Source organism: Crotalus tigris, unplaced genomic scaffold, assembly GCF_016545835.1.
Source record: "Crotalus tigris isolate CLP2741 ecotype Arizona unplaced genomic scaffold, ASM1654583v1 scf7180000018777.2418813, whole genome shotgun sequence".
In the NCBI taxonomy this organism is placed as follows: domain Eukaryota; kingdom Metazoa; phylum Chordata; class Lepidosauria; order Squamata; family Viperidae; genus Crotalus; species Crotalus tigris.
Genome location: NW_024097195.1, coordinates 888646 through 912955, shown reverse-complemented (window position 1 = coordinate 912955; position 24310 = coordinate 888646). Strand labels below are relative to the sequence as shown.

At 36.4% G+C, this 24310-nt stretch overlaps 1 protein-coding gene across 5 annotated transcripts in view; it reads left to right on the top strand.

Moving 5' to 3' along the window:
• Nucleotides 1-24310, top strand: part of DCDC1 (doublecortin domain containing 1) — a 301614-nt gene that overhangs the window by 2568 nt on the left and 274736 nt on the right. The window contains exon 2 of one of the 5 annotated variants that reach the window (XM_039355977.1): nt 12908-12933. The exons of 3 other annotated variants lie outside the window; for them this stretch is intronic. In XM_039355977.1, coding sequence (XP_039211911.1) covers nt 12908-12933 — 26 coding nt within the window. Of the gene's footprint in view, nt 1-12907; nt 12934-19147; nt 19331-24310 lie in introns of those variants that run through there. One more of the 5 variants, XM_039355980.1, reaches the window with a different exon arrangement.

Genomic DNA, 24310 nt, shown 5'->3' with positions numbered 1-24310 from the left:
ATTAAAATTCCTTTTCCTCTTAATAGAATCTCCTAGACCTCTAACATTTAGAGAAATGATTTTACATTTTTTTGCTCATTACCTGCACTTCTAAAAGTATTCTAATTTCTTTATACAATAAAAAATATTTACACATATAAGACTTTTTAAAAGCTGATTACTTGCAAAATCTATCAGCATATTACCTGATATTATAATAATCATATATAAAACATTAGTATTCTGCTTACTACATAGATACCCTCCTCCCAGTCTCCCTTCTCCCTTTGGTGATCACCTCCCTCCCCCTCCTTTATCCCTCCCCCCCATCCCCACACTAAGCCGTACTACCTTATCCAACTTCCCTGCCCTCTAGTCCCACTTAGATCGCTAGTGAAAAAAAAAAACAAAACAGAAAGGCTCTTTAAGTATCCCCAGTGCTTTTTTTATATATAAAAAAAAAGTGCCGGAACTAACACATGTCATACAACCCGCCTTGCCTACCCTACAAGGTTCCATCCAAAAAAGGTGCTGGAACTCCGTTCTGTGCGTTCTATGACAAAAAAAGCCCTGAGTATCCCACATATGGCTTAAGGGGGAGGAGAATTACTGAGACTCTTTCTCTTCCTCACCAGTCTATAAACTCCCAGTTTTAATTACAGTAATTCCTTAGCCACAATTTTACCTACATTATTATTTGATAAAGTTCTTTTCCCTTATTTATTTAACTCCCTCCTTTTTCCCTTTGCTCTAAACCTGAAGATTAAAAAAGAGTAGAACAGTCAATATAATTTCTGCTACTCTGCAACTCGATGCAGTGTGCTTTTCTATTGCTTGTAGCTGAGCCTGCTTTCCACATTCCAAGACACAGATAGCTCCCTTCAATCCTTGTTTGGGCATTCTGCCAAAAAAATACCCTCTGAATCTCAAAGCTGAATATTTCGTCCTTGTGACATAAAAACAATTAACATTGAAAGGAAAACTCCATTTGCATTGAATCTCATTCTGCATACGTTTTTCTGTCAATGGTTTGAATTTCTTTCTTGCAATAATGGAGCTACGCTGAAATCTTAGAAAAAGAATATTCTCTCACTGTCCCATTTAATCTCCAGTTCACTGTACACTGTTTTTCTTATAATTTTGTCTTTTATATTTGAATTCATCAATCTAACCAAAATGTTTCGAGGTTTATGTACCTTCCAAGAAGAGTAAGCCTGTTGAGCATATTTAATATCTTTATTAGTTAACTTCATATCAGAGCTCCAGTCATTAATTTTTAAATGAGATAAGTAGTCAGATTGTTCTGCTTTCTTCTGCCATTTCTTTAACCCTTAAATTATTTCTCTCACTACGATGCTGTAAATCTGCCAACTCAATCGTTATGTCAGAAATATTCTTTTTCCTCTTTCTTCCCTTTATTAAATATTGTGCAGAAAATGCAAAATAACCATTAAAATAGAAACGCACATAAATTGAATATATAGACATATCTTTTATGGTATGTAAAATAAATGAAGGTACCAACATTTCAATAAACATATCAGTTTGACAATGCTTTGTTGCTGACAGAAAGAATACAAAGATGGAAGTAGTCTGGCTTTCCTTCATAGGGATTTCCAGAAGCTTAACCAGCCATCAAGATTGCTTCCGCTCATCCTCTCACACACAAACATTTCTCATGTATGGCTTTCACCTGACTCCAGCATTATCCTGCCCTGACAACTCTGATCTCCCCCTTTTATTCAATATCATGGTCATAGATTATAGAAAAAAAATTAAAAACTCCAAAGTGGTTTACAATAAAATTAAAAGGTTTCTAAAGGAATAAAGAATTGGCAAAACGCTGTACAATAAAAATAAATAATAAAAGATTAATGAGAGAATATCTGAAACAATGTTAAATATTCTTTTTATTAAATTCAGAAGAATAGAAATGACTTTGCCTGTGCTGAAAGAACCATAGAGACAACTAGTAGTGTAGTCTGTGGGGATGCTGGAAGCCCTGAGCATGCCCTCTCCCCTCTAAGCGCTACCTAGCCTCCTGTACACCATTTATATTTTATGCTAGTCCACTTAAGTACTGCTTCTTTCCTGAGTACCTCTCATATCCCTCATCCATTCCTTCTATTTCTGAGCATTTCTCTCTGGACTTCCAACCAGGAAGAGGAGAGAACACACTTCCACTATTTTATTTGCACCACTACACATTAACTTTATTCTGACATAATTTCACCTAATTTTAAAGTGGGAATATCCAACCGGGATATTGTAGAGAAATATCCAACCGGGATATTATAGAGAAATTCATATAGAGCCTTAGGTCTATCTCAGGGGCAGGCAACCCAAAACACTCAAAGAGCCACTTGGACCCGTTTCCCACCAAAAACAAAACACCGGGAGCCGCAAAATCCTTTTGATATCTAAAATTAAGATAACACTGCATATATCCTTTTTTACCTTTATTATAGGTGTGTGTGTGTGTTTGTGTGTGTGTGTATGTATGTATATATATATATATATATATATGTATATATTTGTTTTCTGACCCACATATGTATGTATGTATGTATGTGTGTGTGTGTGTGTATATATATACACACACGCACACGCACACACACATACACATTAAAAATAAAAATAAAAATATGACTTTGGGGAATATCCATACTATTAAAACAATGATCACCAAGAGAATGCTTTAAGAGAATAAAATTACATAGGTAAAAAAAAGATATTTACAGTGTTATCTTCATTTTAGATGTCAAAAGGGTCTCTCTCTGTGTGTGTGTCTGTCTCTCTCTCCCTCCCTCTCTATCTGCCCTTGGTCTGCCACTCCTCTTCCCCCACTCTCTTTCTTTCTCTCTCTCTTTCCTCTCTCTCTCTCTCTCTCTCCCTCCCTCTCTCTTTCTCCCCCCCTCCTATCTGCTGCTCACCTGGCAAGCTTCAAGCTGTTGTCCAACAACTCAGGGGTAGGCAACCTCGTCTCTTTTATGACTCATGGACTTCAACTCCCAGAATTCCTGAGTCAGCCTAACTGGGCTAGCTAGCTCTCTCCTGCCCTTCCTGCTTCCTGCTTCCTGCAGAGACGCAGCAAAGGGAGGAGCTCCGCCCAGTAAGCTTTTCAGCTCCTTGGAGAACACTGTGAGTGCACTCTCTTTTACATATACACACACAAACACACGCACACACACACACACACACACACACACACACAGAGAGTGAGTGAGAGAGAGAGAGAAAAGCAGGGAAGCGCAATTGCCTCTCTCTGTCTCTGTCTCTCTCTGCAAAGGCAGAGGAGGCTGGGAGCCACAGGGGAAGGCTCAAAGAGCCGCATGCGGCTCCAGAGCCGCAGGTTGCCGACCTGTGGTCTATCTCATTCATGCTGCAGTCTGGTGAACGGTGAATGTTTTCCAAATATAGAAAAAAGGCAACAAAGCTATAGGAGAAATCTAGTCACCTTGTCTATAATGACTTAATTATTAGAACAGTGACATTAAGGCTCAGGGCTTTTTTTGTCATAGACCGCCCAGAATGGAGTTCCGCCACCTTTTTTGGATGGAACCTTGTAGGGTAGCCAAGGCGTGTTGTATGACATGTGTGAGTTCTGGCACTTTTTTTTTTTTTAGAAAAAAAAGCACTGTTAAGGCTAAAGGATTCAGCAGTGAATCCAAGCAAACTTGATAAAGGCAGAATATTTACAAGCAGTGGGACAGCAAATTTTATGGCACCATTTTTTTTGGGGGGGGTCAACTGGATGGCTGGAAATCACTTTATGCATTAATGTGAAAGACATATGATACTGGTAGTATAAAAAGAAGAATGTTTCTAGAGCATCTTAAAACATCACCTGCAGCATCTTCTATCACTGCTGTAGGAGAAACATGAAAACTTTTCCACAATGTTACTGCTATGCAGCGGTTGGATGGATTCCTATTGACTGGATCTCCCTTCTCATCTCAGGTCTTGCCTCCCTTCTAAAACTGTAGCAACTTGCCATAGTCCTTCCCCAATTCAAAAGCAATTGGAAGGGTAGTCACCTGTCTTGCCTTGTACTTAGTTCTGTGGCACAAATTTCTACAGAGAATAAGAGACATAAAGCCAATAGCTTGTGGAAGTGCTTTACTCTAAATATGCAAATATTCTTCTCTAAAGAATTACTAATTCCTGGAAAATAAATTTGGCAAGTGCCTCAGTTTCACTCTCATGCTTTTTAAAAGGTTTGTATAAAATATAGCTGTTGAAAATGAAGTAAGCAATGTTTTAAATATTTTGTAGAGCAATCTTAAATGCAGTTGCTTGAAAGTTATAGCCTCAAGGTTTTATATAACTTATTTATTCATGCATGTTCATATGCTATTAAATTTCTCCTGCCTCACTCCTGCTTTCATGCCTTATTCCATGTTCCTTCTGGCCATCATGATTTTTACTATTCATGAAGTTTTTCCATTGCAACAATTTTTCTCTGTATTATTTGTACATGAGAAATGCCTTTTCCAGATCATTTAACTGATACTGTTCTATGCGTCTACTACCAATTTTCTTTCTATAACTTTATCAGTTGTTATTAAAATGTGAATGTTCTCAGATTTTGTGATTTTGGTGACTTTGTCCATAATATAGAAAAGTAACACGTGCAACCACATGTTGTTCTGTAGTTTCTCCAGGATATTCCTTCTCTTTATTTCTTTCCACAAAAGTTGATCTATAATATTTAGTCTTTTGTTCCTGTGACGGCGGCGGCGATGGCGGCTGTTTTCAGCCGTCCGCCCTGGAATGTGTCAAGGCCAGCTGAGACAGCAAGCAACAGCCGTCTCGCGGCTTGGAATCTCTCTCCCTGGGCGAAAGGGAGGAGATGAGTTTTTTCCCTCGGATAGTGGCAGGGCTCCCTGAGAGACCCCTCTTTGGAGGTCGGAGGGTGAGAGTTCCCACGGAGTCTGAGGCGTTCTCCACATTCCAGGATGCCTTTGCTCTAACTTTTTTGGGGGGGCAAAGCTAGATGCTGCTTACACATCTGCTTTCAAAATGAACTTGTGAGTAAAATTTAAAGCAGACAGAGCTGACCAGGGAGATTATATCTGTGATTATTTTGAGACTTTAACTCTGGAAAAGATTTCATCTTCTCTCTTTTCCTATTTGAGAGAGGTGAAAAATGGCGCTGAGATATTGTTTTTAAGAGTGAAAGGACCGGAACTTTAATTTGAAACAATGTAACAGCTTTTTTTTCCTTCTTTTTTTTATTTACACAGGGGGCTTTTGTTTTTGTTTTTTTTCCCTCCTTTTGTCTTCTTTTTTTTCTCTCTCTTTTTGTTAAAGGTTTTATAAGATTTTAAGAGTTTTTTTTTTTCCAAGATGGCTTTAAAGCATTTTGGAGCTTTTGTTTGTAAAGCCTCAATCTCCTCTTCGGTAATGCAGACAGCTCAGCAAATTGAGTCTAAATTTCCACCACTTTTCTCAGCTTTACCAGCAGTTTTACCTAAAGACCTACAGGACGCTTTGGAAGATAGTGTACGACGGATTGAAAAAGAGATAAGTGAAATTATTGAAAATAAATTTAGGAAATTGAGAGAAGATATAGCGTCTGTGCTTCAGAAGTTTGCTGATCACATAGATCGTTTGGATCAGCGTATTGATGTTGCTGTAGAAAATTCTGAAAAATTGGAAGATAAAATAGAAAATAAGGTGGAAATAATTCAGGATGAAATTACTATGTTACAATACAGAAGTATGGAATTCGCTTTAAGAATAAGGGGAATGCAGGAAAATAATCAAGAAGATTTGAGACAAGTGGTTGCGAAGGATATAGCTCTTATTTTGGAATCCGAGCCTGAAGAAATATTGAGAGAAATAGAAAAAGTTTTTAGGGTCAATTCAAGGGTTGCAAGACAGAGGAACCTGCCACGAGATGTGGTTATTTATTTTTTTAGTAGATCACTTCGTAATAAAATTTTACAAGCCTTTTACAAGCAGAGATTTCAAATTGCAGCCCAGGATGTTATACTTTTGAAAGAACTACCTTCAAGAATTCTTAAAGTAAGAAAGCATTTTGCTTTTTTGGCTGATGAGCTTAAGAGGCGACAGATTCGTTTCAGATGGGAGATACCGGCTGGAATGGTGGTGAATTATGCAGGGACACGCTATAGACTTGATACAATTTTAAAAGCGAAAGATTTTTATACTTCTGTTTTGAAGGCGGGCTCTTTATTACCTACAGCTGAGATATTAGAAGAAAAGTTGGAAGAGAAATTGATACAAGATATGCAGGTTAAACCTTTGCAACAATCTCTCTTGACAGAAGATTCATTAATAAAATTGAGTACTTGTGGAGCTTTTAGAAGTAAAGTAAAGGTGGAAGAAAAGCTGGAAGAGCAGCTGACTGGAAAAAATATGCAGGTTGAACCTTTGCACCAGTCCTCCTTAACAGAAGATTCATCAAAGAAACTGGGCATGACTCACGCAGCTTTTAGAACTGAGGTATTAGAAGAAAAGTTGGATCAGCAACTGATAGAAGATTCGCAGGTTAAACCTTTGCAACAATCTTTTTTGACAGAAGATTCATTAATGAAATTGAGTACTTGTGGACCTTTTAGAAGTAAGATAAAGGTGGAAGAAAAGCCAGAAGAGCAGCTGATTGAAGAAGATATGGAGGTTGTACCTTTGCAGCAGTCCTCTTCAACAGAAGATTTATCAAAGAAATCGGGCATGACTCGTGCAGTTTTTAGAAGTAAAATAATGGAACAGCAGAAGGTTTTTCGTCATCTTCTAAGTAACAGATAATAGAAGGAGAAGTTGGAATATCAGCCTGCTTGTTATAAGGAGTTTTGTTAAATTTTTGTTATTTATGATTTTTGCCTGGGAGAAGACTTGATAGGCTTTAATCTAGGGATTTAATATCTGAGAGTATCTACTATGATTTCTGTTCGAGAGAATAGTTAATAGGTTTTAATTTGGTGATTTAATATTTGAGAGTACTTATGATATATCAAAAGTGAATAAGAATGTTATAAGGTTTTGATTTGGGAGAAAAGGGTATTACATTCATTTGGGTCTGGGGGGGAAAGAGTTAAGAGCTAAGTTTATATTGTTTAAAAGAAATACACATCTCGGTGTGGAGAAGGTGGATAAATTATATGAAGAATAAATATGGGATTTAATGGGTAAATTATGATTAGAGTAGATATGATTTAAAGTATTGTTTGGATGATGAATAATTTCCGTTTTACTTATTGTGATTTAGTTTGTATTAGTTAAAGTTAAAATATGTTTGAAAAAAAATGGGTAAACTTTGATTAGAGTAGATATCATTAAAAGTATTGTCTTGATTATGAATAATTTTTGTTTTAAATTTGGCATTATTTGATTTTGATAGTTGACTTTCTTTAATTTGTTTAAATTTGTTTTGTATTTGAGTTAAAGTAACATTGATTTTCTTATTTGTATAGTTGGATAGGTTTAGTTAGATTTAGTTTGTATTAGTTAAAGTTAAGTAGATTTTGTTTAATATGTTTGAAAACCCTGTGCCAAGCTCTGGGAAGTGGGGGGGAGGGGAGGTTGGGGTGGGTGGGTTTTTGGGACTGGGAGGGAGGGGGTTGGGGTGGGGGGGGTAGGTAGGTTAGATGATAGGATTAAGGTAAGATAATAAGGGATAACTTATGAGACAGATGTTGCTTGGGCATTTCCCCGGTACTGTATCCGAAGAGGGATGAGAGAGGAGGAGAAAGGTTAGGGAGGAAGTAGGATGGTGAGAGGAGAGGGGGAAGGGAGAGAGAGGTGAGGGGAGGGAGAAGGAGGAGGGAAGTAAGGGAGAGTATAAGAGAGGGCGGATGCAGTTTCGGGGGGGTGGGCAGGCGACATCTAGGTATATTTACTTTATCTTGTTAAATGTGAAATTTCTTCTTTTTTGTTTATGTAATTGATAATTGGAAAATAAAAACTTTTTTTGAAAAAAAAATATTTAGTCTTTTTTTCACCAAAGCTTGTGGGATTTTTTTTGGGGGGGGAGTAAATTTGAGGTCCCCCCAACTTAATATGCATGATTATTTGCCCTGTTTGAACCTACTAGCTTACAAGAAAAAGGATACAAAATATCAGTAAACATTAAAGGATCTCCATGGACATGTTACAGTACTATTACGATATATGCAAGATTTCAGATTCTCTGTTTTAAGGAGGGAATATTTGGTGAATATAAGTTGCATAGTGACATAGGAAGCAATTCCTTCTCTGTAGGTAAATGGGAAGCTTCTGAATACATGGATCTCAGATAGTACAGATGTCACAGATGAGATCCCCACTGAAAATTGGTACTGTATTGTACTGATTTACAGTACAAATTAAATGTGTTTAGTACTAGGTGTAACTAGTGCAATTAAATCAAGCAATGTACTGTAATGCTAATTTTCGAAGTCCATACACTTGTATACATTGTGTCTAGAGAACTGCTTAGGCAAACACAGTATTGTTTAAAATACATTGCAGGGCACATTCAGTGAAATCATCTGTAGCTCATTAGCAATTTCTTTACTGAGTTTCTTTTTTAGTGATAGATAGTTAAAATAACAGACAAGTGACAGATTGTTTGTCTTTAATGATTTCCCTATTTCAGGCCCATTACAAAGCAATTAGAAATCTGACAGCATTTTCACTCTGCATTACTGATTATCTAAAGTGATGAGAAACTAGAGGTGATGAATATTAATTGTATATTTTCATATGATTATCATAAATTATTACCTTGTCTAATGTGCTACAGTTGAATTAAGAGCAAAAGGAGGAAATTCAGTCATATATGATAATTTGAAAGATAGTATGATTTGGTTTATGCCATTGTCAGCAGCACCAATTTATCTGTATCTTTTCTCCATTAAAATATCTACTACTTAATCTGATTTCAAAATGCAATGTTAATTAGATAAGTCATTCCAGTACAAGGCCATTATTATTTTATTTTTTTATTGAAATTGTTTTAAACATGTTTCTTTTAAAATATAAATAAAAATGATGTTGCATCATACAAAGTACTGAGGTAAAAAAGAGCTTTTCTATTTAATAATAATAAATTACAAAACTATTTTCTAGTAATTTGGAATCACCTGATAGGCTACATTAATTATATGTTTTCAAATTTTCAAGTACGAATGATATTAAACAATATTGGAATTTTATAATCTGGCTTAAATTCTGTTGATTCCTATCTGGTAATGGGATGGTATTCACAAACAGAACGAACATTTCCACCACATATATCTCCCTTCCACTTTAAAACTATTTTAGAAGATTGGAAAATGATACCAGCTTTGGAAAGTATACAAAGGTGCAATAGAACATAGCAAATGGGTTAAGATTGTGACTTTAAATCCATCTAATTTAAAATATTAGCCAATATATTTAAACATTGTTTTTTTAATATGAACATGTCATGAGGTAAGGGTTTATTTTCAAAAAGTTTAGGTTTGTGTGTGTGTGTGTGTGAAAGAGAGAGAGTTTGTGTATGTGTTTCTCTACTTTCTATACCAAGTTATAGAAAATAGAATATAGACATAAGAAGAAAGGAAAGTGTTTGCTTAATATTTATTTTAATGCAGTTTTAGAAAATACATTGCTCATCTTCTTAAACAGAGATAATATTAATTTTGACTATAATACTAATAAAATACTAATAAAATTACAATAATATGCATTAATAATATAATTCATTATTGTTTTCTAAGTGGTTAAAAGTTAATTACAAAATTAGTACCTAGTATGCTAAACTGAAAAAAAAATCAAATATAGTTGATTGTTAAATGTTGATCATTAAATAATCAGCTTGGCAATGTTTTTTAATTTGCTAATGTTTACCAATTTAGAACACAAGAAATAAAAGATGATCAGCTTTGAATTTTTACAGTGTTACATTTATTGTAAAATGGACATTTTGACTGAATTTACATTAGTAATATATTTTTAAAATTCCAATTAATTGTTTATCATAATTATATAAAGACTTAGTTTGTTCCTTAAAAATGCATCATTGCTATAATTTAGGTTGATCTGAATGAAATGTTGAGATAATGTTTTGTATGTTAATTTACAACATATTTTAAACCCATGGAACACCCACCCCACCCTGCCCCCGTTCTGGACAGTGTAATCTCAGATTCTATTCCAGCCTAGAAGTTGCTTTTTAATGTTAAGTTTCATTTTAAGCATACTGGCCACATAGCCTGACAAACAACTGGAAATTTTTGTTAGAAATGACAATTTTTTAATGGATTTGGAAATAAATATAAACTGTTCTGAAATTCTGATGAATGTGCATATTTTAATATTTTGGGGAGTGTACTAGAAGTATTAAATAATCCATTATAAATAATAATGAACAGACCACTTTCATTAAGGAGATATTTGCTTTTTGAAACTCGTTGACCCAGGGAAAAGAGGGTTTTATCAAAGAATAATATGACAAATTTGTTATTTTTCAGAAAATGAGCTGCAGATTCAGTTGAGTCTTAAAGAGGAAGCACTAATTTCTTGTTTTTATGAATTTTTATAGATCCATTTGAATTTGTAAGAGAGAAAGTATATTATGACATTTTTATATTGGAGAAAAATAGAGTAGGATGGACAATGTAAAGATAATGTGGCTAATAAGCAGACCAAAAACAAATAGCAACTAAGTACATTCAAATCAAAATATTTTCCATTCTTCCTATGAAACTGTCAAATTCTTCTGGATTTTTAAAGTGTATGCTACTGCTCCTAGGGATTTTACTAGTTTACTCATGGAATGAAAATTATTTAATTCCATGCTTCAGTTTAATTATTCATTTTTATTATTTATGCTTAATATAATTATGTGGGAAGAGAGTAATAATAATCAAATATGAAATGTGTACCTACTGCAGCATTAATTATATGAAGAGTAAAACTGTTATGTAAATAACTGGACTTTTCAAACAGAAATTTGAGCTGAGTCTACAATTTGAATTCCCACTCCTTATTTATTATCAAAAACCATTATCATCAGTTTATAACGTGTTACATCCTGATATCACTGTATGTATTTCTCAAAACATGACAGCCATAAATGTACAAACAGAATAGGAAAGTGAACATCATATCACTTATTTTGAATAAATAAATATTATGTGGAAAGATTTTACAAGCAGCCATTTACTACAGTGCTGTAGTACTATGAAGTGGTATATAAATCTAAGAGCTATTGTTTTTATACTCCACTATTTTCTAATTGATAACTATCGTAGTCATTGCAAAAGTTAAAAACTTTGTCCTTCATATCATGAATATAATTCTATTTTCAGTAAAAATGTAGCAACTCAGTAAAGTTTTTAATCTATTCTGTCCTGAAGTGCAAATAAAAGAATACATTAAGAATTTGTTCTTGAGAATGTTAAAGTAACTGTAAAGACATGCATTATAAACATGTTTAGTATCACAATGATTACTTGTTACATAAACCACACTATAGCATTTAAAGATAACAAAGCATTGAGGATATTGTTGCTGCTTGTAAGCATAGTAGATGGACAATATTTCACAGTTTACCTTAAAAACATCTTTGTGTGAAAAGTAATTATCCAAAGATTATTAGAAGTTTGGATATTAAGATTATCACTTTAATTTTAATTGGCTTTTTTCCAAGATAATTGGTTTTATTCCCACATGTTTGTGAGAAGGGGGCATTGGGCTAATTGGCTTTGATTCCTATGTATTTTTAAGGAAATATGAAATAATTTTGACATTCTTAACATTTGTCTTATGATGTAGTTTCTTTAAAAATATAAACACACTTCATGAGATATAAATAGCAGGTCATTTACAGTTCCCTGAATGTCCGTCATTATCATTTTCCCTTATTATTTGACACTGGACATGGGAATTTTTTTCCAGTCAGGGGAAAATTCCACAGTATTGCTAGAAGAAACTAAAGATCTAATTAAATGATGGCAGTTATTACCTTTGCTAAATATCAAGCTGCAGGTTATGTTGAACAAGTACAAGATAGAATTAGACTTGTTATCTTAAACCAAACAATAGGTAGGAATGGGATATGAGAATATCTTTGTCATTTGCCCCTGAAGCTTATTTTTTGGACATACATTGATCTCAGCAGCATTTTCTTTCAAGAACCCAGCCTTTGAAGTCAGTGTTCAAAAGCTTTAAACAGAGCTTTGTGATACTGTATAACTGAAGAAGAACAAAGTCATCCATGATGCAGATCTATGGCAAGTTTTCATCTACATTCTTATATGACTTGTTCTCATGGCCTTATGTAAGTCTTGGTCTGCTGCCCATCTAATTCTCTTTTGTAGCAAAATGATGCCATAAACAAAATATTAAATAAATAAATGAAACATTGATTCCAGCTGTTGCAGCAGCAATAACAATACTGGGGTTTAAGCTGAAACATTTTTTTTTTTAAAAAATACCAACACAAAACTATTTGCATGGGAAAATGTGCATTCTTTTCCATCCCACATAATTCATTAGCACTGAGATTAAAATTGCATATGTCAATGAATATATTGGGCATATCAGCTGATGTATTCAGAGAGTGATATGTTGCATTGGGAAAAGATGGGTGTCACCAGAGTAAAGAAATACAGACTATATTCAGTGGATAGTTTCTCAAGTTCTTTTAATACATAGTGTTAGAAAGGAACTGATCAGGTTGACACATTCTACAAAGCAAATCCTCGCACACTGCAATTTACTTTTCTTTGTTCTGCACTCATATTTTTATTACATGTAATACTGACAATTATTGACAATTGAAGTAGAAAAGAGTCACCTGTAATGCAGACTTATGAGATGTCAGTTGAAACCATTTTTAACTTTTCAACATTTAAATTTTTAAATTTTAAATGTTTTTAACTTTTTACCTAACCTTAAACAATTTTAAATTGTAATGTTTTCTTGTACTCATCAGTGCCCTCTGCTGCTGGTGCTGCTCAGGTAAAACAGTTAAGTTTCCTGCTTTATTATTTATTTGTTACAAATATTTATATCCCACCTTTCAGAAGAACAAATTTCTCAAAAACTTAATTTATGCTTTAGGTCATCATTATTATCCTGGGGTCCACAAATATTATAACTCACCCCTCCCTTTGTTGTCTGGGTTTAGGGTTAGGCACAGTCATGGTGCTGCTGTTAGAGTAGATAATTAATGAGGATACTTTAGTCTCAGGTAATTGGATTAGTAATAATAGTAACAAAATGTTTGGATAATGTGGTTTGTGGTAATGAATATATAACTGGCAGCTGCATGACAAGAGATTGAGACTGAATGGACTGCTGCTCTTATTTATGAATTTGGTCGGGAATGAGTATACATTACTATAGGTCAGGCATGTCAAACTTGCAACATCACGCGGCGTCACACGACGTATCACAACTTTTTTCCCATTGCTGGTATGACGCATCCGGTGTGACGCAGCCGGCAGTTTGACATGGCTGCTATAGGTTCTAAACACCAGGAAGAAATGTTTGCTAGGGTTTAAGGGCAATGCTGCAATCAAGTAGTAGTCTGCTTTGTATAACCATAGTGTATTCATGATTGTATTTTTCAAAGGCAAAAAGTCTCACATTGCTGTGACCATATATTGCTGGATGTCTTGATAAAAAAGCCAAGGTTGCCTACCCTTGTCCTAATGCTTCATTCTGTATGGCATCAGCCCATAACAACAATTATGCCCTGCTGCACTTGTAGTTTGGTAAGATTGACACTGAGAATAATATCAAAATTCTTTCTTGAGCCTTAAGAGTGACCTTGTTCAGGATGTCTGCAAGCTGCTATCTACTGTTCTTGGTATTGTCTGCACTTTACCTGTTAATTACTCTAGCTACCTATCCAGAGAAATCTTAGCTTGTTGCCCTCTTTTTGTTCAGTAAGCCATGCTCTTTCTGTATTTCTTCAACTGCATAGAAAGAGAAGTTTTAGAATTATACTACTTGCAAATACTTATGTGCAAAAATTGGTTTCCAATATAAAAACCTAGGTCAAGGCAATATAAAAGTGAAACTTTATGTCAATTCTTTGTGTATAGCAAAAATTATTCATCTCAATTGGATGTAAGCTGATGTAAAAATGTAGATTCAGTAGCACAAATATTTTATTATGTTAATATGAGAAAATACTTGTTGAAGTTTTACAATTCATATATTGCTATTCTGCTCAGAATTTCCCACACTCCTCCCATTTTTAAGTTCATTTAGAACTTAAATGCAACCTACAGCCACTTCAAATGCAACCTACACTTCTGAAGTAAATGTGACTAAATGAGAAGATTCTTAATAAACAAGCAATTCTTAAAACAATTTTTGAAATCTAATTCTTCAATCTGTGCCAAACTGAACTCCTTCTCCCAAGAACAGATAAGAAATAAACTCTATAAATAAATTCTCCTTTTGTAATTCATTCTGAAGATCCCTCTATATAAAATATGAAAAGTTAAATAACACAAACCTTATATGCCACCTCTAACCTGCCATTATTGAAGTGTTGTCTTCACATGCAGTGACTCATGCATATCTCCATGCTGCTCTGAATTAATGTCATCAGGAGGGTAGGTTCATCAGGTTGTTGTATTTGACAGTTATCTAAATTGAGCATCATTCCTTCAAGCTACTCCAGGAATAAGGCTTTGAGAAGTACTGAGATACGTGAACTAGTGAATTTTGCACAGTTGCCTTTGGTTGCTGTAGCAGTCTTAATGGCCTGGAAAGAAATTTGCTGTTGCTTGATTGTTCTTCCACTGGCTTTTATTGTGAATAGGATAATAATAATAATAATAATAGTAAAGTTGGAAGGGACCTTGGAGGTCATCTAGTCCAACCCCCTGCTCGGGCAGGAAACCCTACACCATTTCGGACAAATGGCTGTCCAGTCTCTTCTTAAAAACTTCCAGTGTTGGAGCATTTACTGCTTCTGGAGGCAGGTTGTTCCACTGATTAATTGTTCTCACTGTCAGAAGTTTCTCCTTAGTTCTAGGTTGCTTCTCTCCTTGATTAGTTTCCACCCGTTGCTTCTTGTCCTGCCTTCAGGTGCTTTGGAAAATAGCTTAATTCCCTCTTCTTTATGGCAGCCCCTGAGATATTGGAATACTGCTATCATGTCCCCCCTTGTCCTTCTCTTCGTTAAACTAGTAGAGTCCTTCTCTTCTCGCAACCGTTCCTTATATGCAGAACAACTTCCCTCATGTGCTGACAAATTCCTAGAATTCAGAGAACATTTATATGTCTGCTTTATTTTCTTTGTCATCATTTTAGACATACCTTCTTGTGGCAATATATGTTAACATTGGGGACAGACAAGCACCTGGGATTTGGATATGTTATCAATAAAAACAGATTTCAGGGCATGCATTAGTGAGTTGGTGTCCTTCTTATGGGGGACAAGGTGTTCCTGTTGATCAGGAAGATGGGGTTGTCATAAAAGCACAATTCGATTCTGATAATCGTTTATTGTATTTCCTCGAATTTGTTCTCCATAGCATTTCCATTCCATTATATTTCTGGTAGCATGATGAAAGTATTATAAACACCTGTTGAACATTGATACCAAGGAATCCTCATATCCAAGGTATTCTGAATCCCAATAAACTAGAGTTAAATTCTCATTTCCATTCTTTGAATGGTTTCTTCCTAGGGGAAAAGTAAAACTAATGTACTGTAATCTGATTCTACTATTTTTTCTGACAAAAGATGTATTTTTCAGACATAACCTATTTGGAAGCTTTCATAACATGGACTTTAAATGAGCTTTTCTTTCCCTGACAGTTAGTAATCCTTCAGAAAGAAATGCAGAGTTGGCTTTTCTGGATGGATTTTTCAAATGTTCATATTGCACTTAGCAATGGTTGCCACATCACTAAGCCATACTAACAAGTCATTTCAGTAATAAACTAACAGGTACATTTTAGTCATACTTTTCCCATGCAAGTACATATTAAAATGGTTTTTCAAAAAATATAAACTTACATAATAAAAGCAGAACAATAAAAGCTTGATTTAACGGACATGAGGCAAAGGGGTGTCCGTTAAATCCAAATGTTGATTATTTTGGTCAGTAGATGGCAGCAGACATTCAATCTATAAAAACAATCTTATTTAAACAGTTTTATAAAACAACTTGATATTAACCAGCTTTATTTAAACTACTTTATTCAAACAGATTTAATCAGTTTTAGCTTTAGGGTTCGGCTTGAACAGAGTTTTTGAATCATGCTGCTTCTCTGTGATTAGTAAGTGGGATAAATCATGTTTGCTGTTATTATTTCAAGAGGTATCTGTATAAGATACATTACCCAGCTTGCTCTCTTCACTGATTTTATTGTCAACATTGGTAGTTATGCTTTCTTTGATTTGTATCATCATCTAGTAACCAGAGTAACCTTCACCTTCTAAGTACCTTACTTGCTATTCACCAGCCTTCTTTAAGATTTTGTGGAAGTCACTGATTTAAAATAATTTCAAAGTAGAGGTCTGTTCAGCAATTTTTTCCAACCATTTATGATATCTGAATTTTGACTCCTTTCCAAGCTGCAGAATGTTGTTGATCCTGATTTCAGTGTTCCCTTCCTTCCTTCCTTCCTTTCTTTCTTTCTTTCTTTCTTTCTTTCTTTCTTTCTTTCTTTCTTTCTTTCTTTCTTTCTTTCTTTCTTTCCTTCTTTCTCTCTCTCTCTCTCTCTCTCTCTCTCTCTCTCTTTCTTTCTTTCTCATGATCCTCTTCCAATACAATAGTAGTATCTTCCAAAAAATGTGCTCTTATAAAGTAATAGATTGATGAAACCAATTATACATGCCGGACAAGTGGTGTTGTTCAGGTGCTGCTTCAGATCTTGGAAACTGTAAGAACCTGTATGGGGGGAAATGGTTGTGACTCATCCCTAGCAAAACAGACTGGCTGTGGATTTTTGTCCCCTCCCTATCCCCAAGTTCAGGAAAATTAGCAACTCTGATTCTAGATGAAGTAATACTCTCCTGGTGGATCTCGTGCACAATTTTGGGGTCCTCTTGGACTCTCAACTCCAGCTTCAGTTCTTCATTCTTGGGCAGTGGTTGCAGATTCTCCTGCTGATTGTGGGATACTTCAGCTTCAGATGTTCTGAGTGCTCAAAGCTTCCTCATGCTGGAGTCCATCTGGTTCTTCCAGAGCAGGCTTCACTCTGTCAGATTCCTCTAAGTTGAAGCTGACCATGACAGGGATCCCTCAGGAGCAGTTGCATTAAATGTCATCTCACGTTGCCAAGGACAGCTGGCCAAAAAGTCAACAAAATTATCTGGAAACTGCTGACACATCTGCCTAAATCTATCCCAAACTATAAGTCACATAGAATAAACAACGTTAATTGATCTATTCACCCCATGGAGTTAATAGAGACAATCTCATCTGGATCAGAAAAGGATATAAGGACTGATAAATAGATCTTCCATATCCTGACCACTGCAAATCTGCTTCATGTCAAAGGTGAGGTCTGCCATGTAATCGCTTATATTTTTTGAACCCAGGATTATTTGAGTGAAGCCCTTGGTTGCCATGAACGTCCTGAATACTTTTCAATCTAACCTCCAGATTTTGGAAGTTGAAGTAATTCCAAACTGAAAATGAGGAGACTCCAACAGTAACCTGGAAACTAGATTGAGCCACACAGGTGAAGAGAGTTGGACTTCAATGCAAATTCATTGTGAAGGGCTAGGAGTCCAGGAGAAATCCTTACTCAAGACCTCCAGACTTCATTCCACTTTTTTCCTGGTTGGCTGTCCCACTAATAATGACAGCTACTACTTGGTATCAATGTTTATTTGCAACCACATTTCCTCCAACCAACAGAATTCTACAGCAACTTCACCCGTAGTTGCTTCAGTTGATGAATAGAGATGGCTCATCCTAGCACAACCTAGGCCTCCAGAATTACCAGTTTGTTTAACTTTACTGCCCTGATATTAGTCCCATCCAAATTAAAATGTCAATCATTAGTTACAGGAAATCGGGTTGGGGTTCAATCAAAACATTGCAAATATACCAAGTGATGTTCATTAACCTGTCAATGTCATCACCTTAAAACAGGGGTGTCAAACTCAATTTCATTGAGGGCCGCATCAGCATTGCGGTTGTCCTCAGCCTGGGGGTGTGTGGCCAGGGTGGGCACGGCCTACTGGTGGGCATGGCTGGAGTGGGTGTGGCCTACTGGGTGGGCATGGTCAGCCTTACATCATTTGCGTCAAGGGTGCCTGTGGGGGCCTGGGCAGGAGTGGGACAGATCTGAGGGTCTCTGGCAGAAGGGAGTGGGACCAGGGCAAGCGCCAAAGCATGGTCCACTGGAAGAGCCTGCCAAAACCTCTCCCCCAGAGCCCATGAAGCCAGATATGTGAAGTAGGTGAGGGCCATTTGCTGGCCACTTCCAGGCGATGGTGCATTTCTTCATTCTTCACAAAGGGTGACACCTCCCCAGCACGCACCCAGGGGGCAGGGCCAACGCGGCAGGGGCCGGTACCTTACTGTTTCCAGACAGCCTTGTGGAGCTAAAACTGAATGCGTTTCAGCATAGATGGCCACCACAAAATTGTACATTGGCTCCTGGGTGGCCAGGGCCGGAGGCAAGGCAGTGGGGGCCATTCCCTCACTGTTTCCAGGATGGCTTCATGGACCACATGAAACCATGTCGCGGGCCGCATCTGGCCCCCGGGCCCTGTGTTTGACGTGTCTGCCTTAAAACTATAGGCTATCAAAAACTCTGCATAAGAAACAACAACCAGATGCCATCTGTACAAAGGGGGAGGAACTTTAGAAGAGTCTCTGGGAAAAAATTCTTTGGAAATAATATGGTAGCTTTGTAATCATGAGCTGGGTGTTAATGAGAAATATCTCCTTTAAGATATTTAACCATCAATGGATTTGACAACAAGGCAATATTAATGGCATGACCTAGAGATTCAATAAAGTTACTAGAAAATATGAAGTTCAGGAACAGAGGCAGAGGCACCACTGTCCTCATTGTGCAGTAGATTTATTTGTATCTCTTATGAAAGAAAAGTCGTTTCATAAGTAATGAAATATATAATCCTGTGGATAGTATTTTATGTATATTATTTTTCTCTTAAATATTTGTCTAATTTGTCTAATTTAGGAAAAACCGAGAAGCAAATTCTGGATTCTTTCAAAAGAACAACTTGAATTGTGCATTTGATATAGCAAAATCCAATTCTGGGGCAGACCAGAATAAATTGGAATCAGTTTTTATTTAGTTGGATGAAGTGGACAGTCTGAATCAATTGTGATCATGAGATTCTTTAAACAGATCATTTCTCTGGAATTCCAGGGTAGCACTATGGTAGCTATGTCAAAAATAAGGTGGGAAATCTTTGTTCATGTAAAACAGCAGTCTGTAGAGAGGACTCAGGGAAATATTGATTCTGTAGCTAACAATTCTTACATGGAATCTGTCATACCAGTATTAATTACACCAATCATGGAGGGTAAAGCTAATGTGAGACAAAAATTACTTTATAATTCTTTTCACTTCAGTTTTATCTTATCTCTTATCCCTAGAAATTATATGATGTTGTTTTATGAACTGCTTTAGATAGCTGAAAGACAATGTTATGCATCTATTTATACCCCAAGCACCAACATTACCACATTCAGAAAATGTTATTGTTATTATTATTTCACCATGCATAAAGTAACCTATTAGTCTTGGATATTCCTCACCATAGGAAAATGTTTCTGAAAATTTCATCAAATTCTTTCCCAAAACAAAGAAAGGCAAACATTTATTTCAATTTAACAGAATAATAGAGTTGGAAGGGACCTTGAAGGTCTTCTAATCCAACTTCCTACTCAAGCAGGAAACCCTATACCACTTCAGGCAAATGGTTGTCCAATCTCTTCTTAAAATCTCCAGTGCTGGAACACCCATAACTTCTGGAGGCATGTTGTTCCATTGGTTAATTGTTCTAATTGTCAGGAAATTTCTCCTTAGTTATAGGTTCATTCTCTCCTTGATTAAAAAGGACAAGTATAGACAGTGGAAAGAGGGGCACATAACTAAGTCAGAATATCAGCAAATAGCCCGAGCCTCCAAAGATGAAGGCTCAAAATGAACTAAGGCTTGTGACCAAAGTCAAAGTAACAAAAAAAGCTTCTTTCAACATGTAAAAAACAAGAAAAAAGTGAAGGAAATGATTGGTCCATTAGTGGGTGAAAGTGGCAAGAAGGAGACAAGCATCAGGGAGAAAGCAGAACTATTTAACTCATTTTTTGCATCTGTCTTTACACAAAGGGAAAAAACAGACCAACCTATCGAAAATAGTGCCATAAAAAACAGAATAGAAACGCAAGTTAAGATAGGCTTAAGATGGTAAGTGAGCACCTGTCCAGCCTAGACGAGTTCAAATCGCCAGGACCAGATGGCTTACACCCCAAGGTTCTCAAGGAACTGGCAGATGTGATCTCAGAACCACTGAACTATATTTTTCAAAGATCCTGGAGCACAGGAGAACTACCAGAGGACTGGAAAAGAGTTGATGTAGTTCCCATCTACAAAAAAGGAAAAAAAATGGACCCATGAAATTACAGACTATCAGCCTGACCTCAATACCTGGGAAGATCCTGGAAAAGATAATCAAACAATGAATCAATGAACACCTAGAGGCAAACAAAGTTATTACTAAAAGCCAACATGGGTTTGTCAAAAATAGATCATACTAGACAAATATTATTGCACTCTTTGACCAAGTGACAAAATTAGTGGATCAGAGGAATGCTGTGTACATAATTTACTTGGACTTCAGTAAGTCATTTGATAAAGTAGATCACAACCTACTACTTGACAAGATAGAAAAATGTCGGGTAGAAAGCACCACGACCAGATGGATCCATAGCTGGCTGACCGGCCGTACTCAGCATGTGGTCCTCAATGGAACTGCATCTACATGGAGGGAAGTGTGTAGTGGGGTGCCTCAGGGCTCTGTTCTGGGCCCAGTGCTCTTCATTGTTGATATATCTATATCAACAATTTGGACGAGGGGATAGATGGAGAACTCATCAAATTTGCAGATGACACCCAGCTGGCAGGAATTGCCAACTCTCCAGAAGACAGGCTTAAGATACAGAAGGATCTGGACAGACTTGAACACTGGGCGCTATCTAACAAAATAAAATTCAATGGTGAAAAAAGCAAGGTTCTACATTTAGGCAAGAAAAACCAAATGCACAGCTATAGTATAGGGGGTACCTTGCTCAATAGTAGTAACTGTGAGAGGGACCTCGGAGTCCTAGTGGACAATCACTTAAATATGAGCCAGCAGTGTGCTGCAGCTGCCAAAAAAGCCAACGCAGTGCTAGGCTGCATTAAGAGAGGGATAGCATCAAGATCACGTGAAGTGTTAATACCACTTTACAATGCCTTGGTAAGGCCACACTTGGAATACTGCATCCAGTTTTGGTCACCGTGATGTAAAAAAGATGTTGAGACTCTAGAAAGAGTACAGAGAAGAGCAACAAAGATGATTAGGGACTGGAGGCTAAAACATATAAGGAAAGGCTGCTGGAATTGGTATGTCTAGTTTAATGAAGAGAAGGACGAGGGGTGACATGATAGCAGTGTTCCAATATCTCAGGGGCTGCCACAAAGAAGAGGGAGTCAAGCTATTTTCCAAAGTGTCTGAAGGCAGGACAAGAAGCAATGGATGGAAACTAATCAAGGAGAGAAGCAACCTAGAACTAAGGAGAAACTTCCTGACAGTTAGAGCAATTAACCAGTGGAACAACCTGCCTCCAGAAGCGGTGAATGCTCCAACACTGGAGGTTTTTAAGAAGAGACTGGACAGCCATTTGTCCGAAATGGTATAGGGTTTCCTGCCTGAGCAGGGGGTTGGACTAGATGACCTCCAAAGTCCCTTCCAACTTTACTATTATTATTATTATTAGTTTCCATTCGTTACTTCTTGTTCTACTTTCAGGTGCCTTTGTGGCAGCCCCTTAGATATTGGACATAGCCAATTCCTGAAACCATTCTTCATATGTTTTAGCCTCCAATCCCCCTAATTATCTTTGTTGCTCTTCTCTGCACACTCTTTCTAGAATCTCAATATCTTTTTATATTGTGGCAACCAAAACTGGATGCAATATTCCAAGTTTGGTCTTACCAAGGTATTATAAAGTGGTATTAACACTTCAGATCATCTTGATTCTATCCCTCTGTTAATGCAGCCTAGGGCTGTGTTGGCTTTTTTGGCAGCTGAAACACACTGCTGGCTCATATTTAAGTGATTGTCCAGTACTGTTGAACCAGGTAGCAACTATTCTATACCTGTGCATTCTTGCCTAAATTTAATTTAAAAAAAAATCAATGGATCTTAAGAACATAATTTGAAACATTGATTTTTATTTTTTGGGAATTTAAGTGCAATATCATTCACAATAGTCTAATATTCCTGAAAATATTCTGACTTTGAAGAAATTAGTAGCTCTTCTTAATTTTCCCATGATAGATAATAAAACAACAATCTTTATTTCGTCCATTTTTTGCTTTGCATCTGATTAAACCACCCCAGTCATTTACAGAGTTCAAAATCTTGCCTTCCTAGTGAATCAAGTGGTTTCTGCATTATCAAGTATTGTGAGAGGATTTTGACACTGGGCCAATCCTTTAGGTCAGAGGTGTCAAACTGCTGGCCCATGGGCCGGTTGCATCATGCCATGCCCACCCCTGCTCCGGCAATGCAAAAAAAGTCGCAATACGTCACGCCACGCCACGTGATGTGGCAAGTTTGACACCCGTGCTTTAGGTGATTAGAGTTTGGCTAAGAGCAAATGGAAAGGTCTTAATGAAATTAAATGAGGCTTTCTATTTTGGAATAGTATAGAAATACTTGAACTGTAACTATAATTCTCGATTGTAATGTAGCAACAAGCTACTTTTTGAATGAACTAGCAAAGAGCCATTCTTTCAAAATCTGATTTGTTGAAAATAAAACATGGATTGTTCGTATGGCTGAATCTGGACACAAACCCCACTTAGTCAAGTTGTAACACATATTTCATTTGAGTATAGACAAGTCCTGTGTAATTTATCTTTATCAACATAATCTTCCATTATCACACAGAGGATAACAGATTTTGCTATACTGCATTGAATTGAAAATGTATTTGATAGTTTTTTTAAAAGGAAAATATATATTTTGATATTTTCTTTTGATAGTTTCATATTTTGATTCTGTCAGTTCAGATTATTTTAGTAAAATAGTTTTCAAGGGAAACTATTTTCAAGAGAAAAGAACAACATTGGGGTGTCACTTTGCAAATCCCCCACCTTGTGCTAATTTAAAAATGTGAACCCATAAAAAATCAGTTTATATTATGTACATTAAGAATCTTACTGGTTCGCTAAACATTAAGATTTAAGTTAACTATGTTATGTTTATATTATTTTTAAAAAACTTATTTAATTAATCTTATCTTAGATGTATGTTAATTTATAGAATGACACTAACCTAGACAGGTCTGGTGTGCAATCTGGGGGTCCTTCTAGACTCATGGCTCCTGCTCAAAGAGCAGGTGGCAATGGTGATTAGGAGAGCCTTTCCAGATCTTTGGCTGATGCAACAGTTGTATCCCATTCCTGGATAAGGAGGCTTTGCTCACTGTAACACACACACCCTTGCAATCTCTCACTTAGATTACTGCGACATGCCCTACATGGATCTGTCCTTGAAGAGCATTTGGAAGTTCAGCTGTTACAGAATGCAGCTGCACAGTTAGTGAATGGTGCCAAATACATACATGTGTAACGCTACTACTGCATGAGCTGCATTGACTATCACTGTATTTTTAGGTACAATTCATGATGCTGATTGTCATCTTTAAAGCCCTATATAGGTGACTCTTTTTCCAAGAGTCTCTACCTGTCCAATTCAATCCAGTAGATTGGGTCTGCTGCAGATCCTGTAAGCCAAAGAATGTCAACTGGCAGAAATTCTTTGGTGTAGGCCCTGCTTTGTGGAATGTTCTTCTCTTAGACATTAGAATAGCCCAACCCTGTTGGCCTTTCACAAGGCTTTAAAAACATCTCTGTACTCTGTACTGTCTGGGGCTCAGAATGTGTTAAGAGCCTCATTTCATGACTTTACTATTAGATGGTTACTGCATCTGCACCAAAATATCCCATTACTATAAAATGATCTACAGGGATTTGATTGTTTTTAAATCTGTGTAATTTATATTATGTATTTGCTACATTTATACAGATTGAATCTGATCTTATTTACTAGAAGTAATATATAAGAGTACTTTGATTTAATTCAGGTTAGTTTTACCAATTTAGAGAAA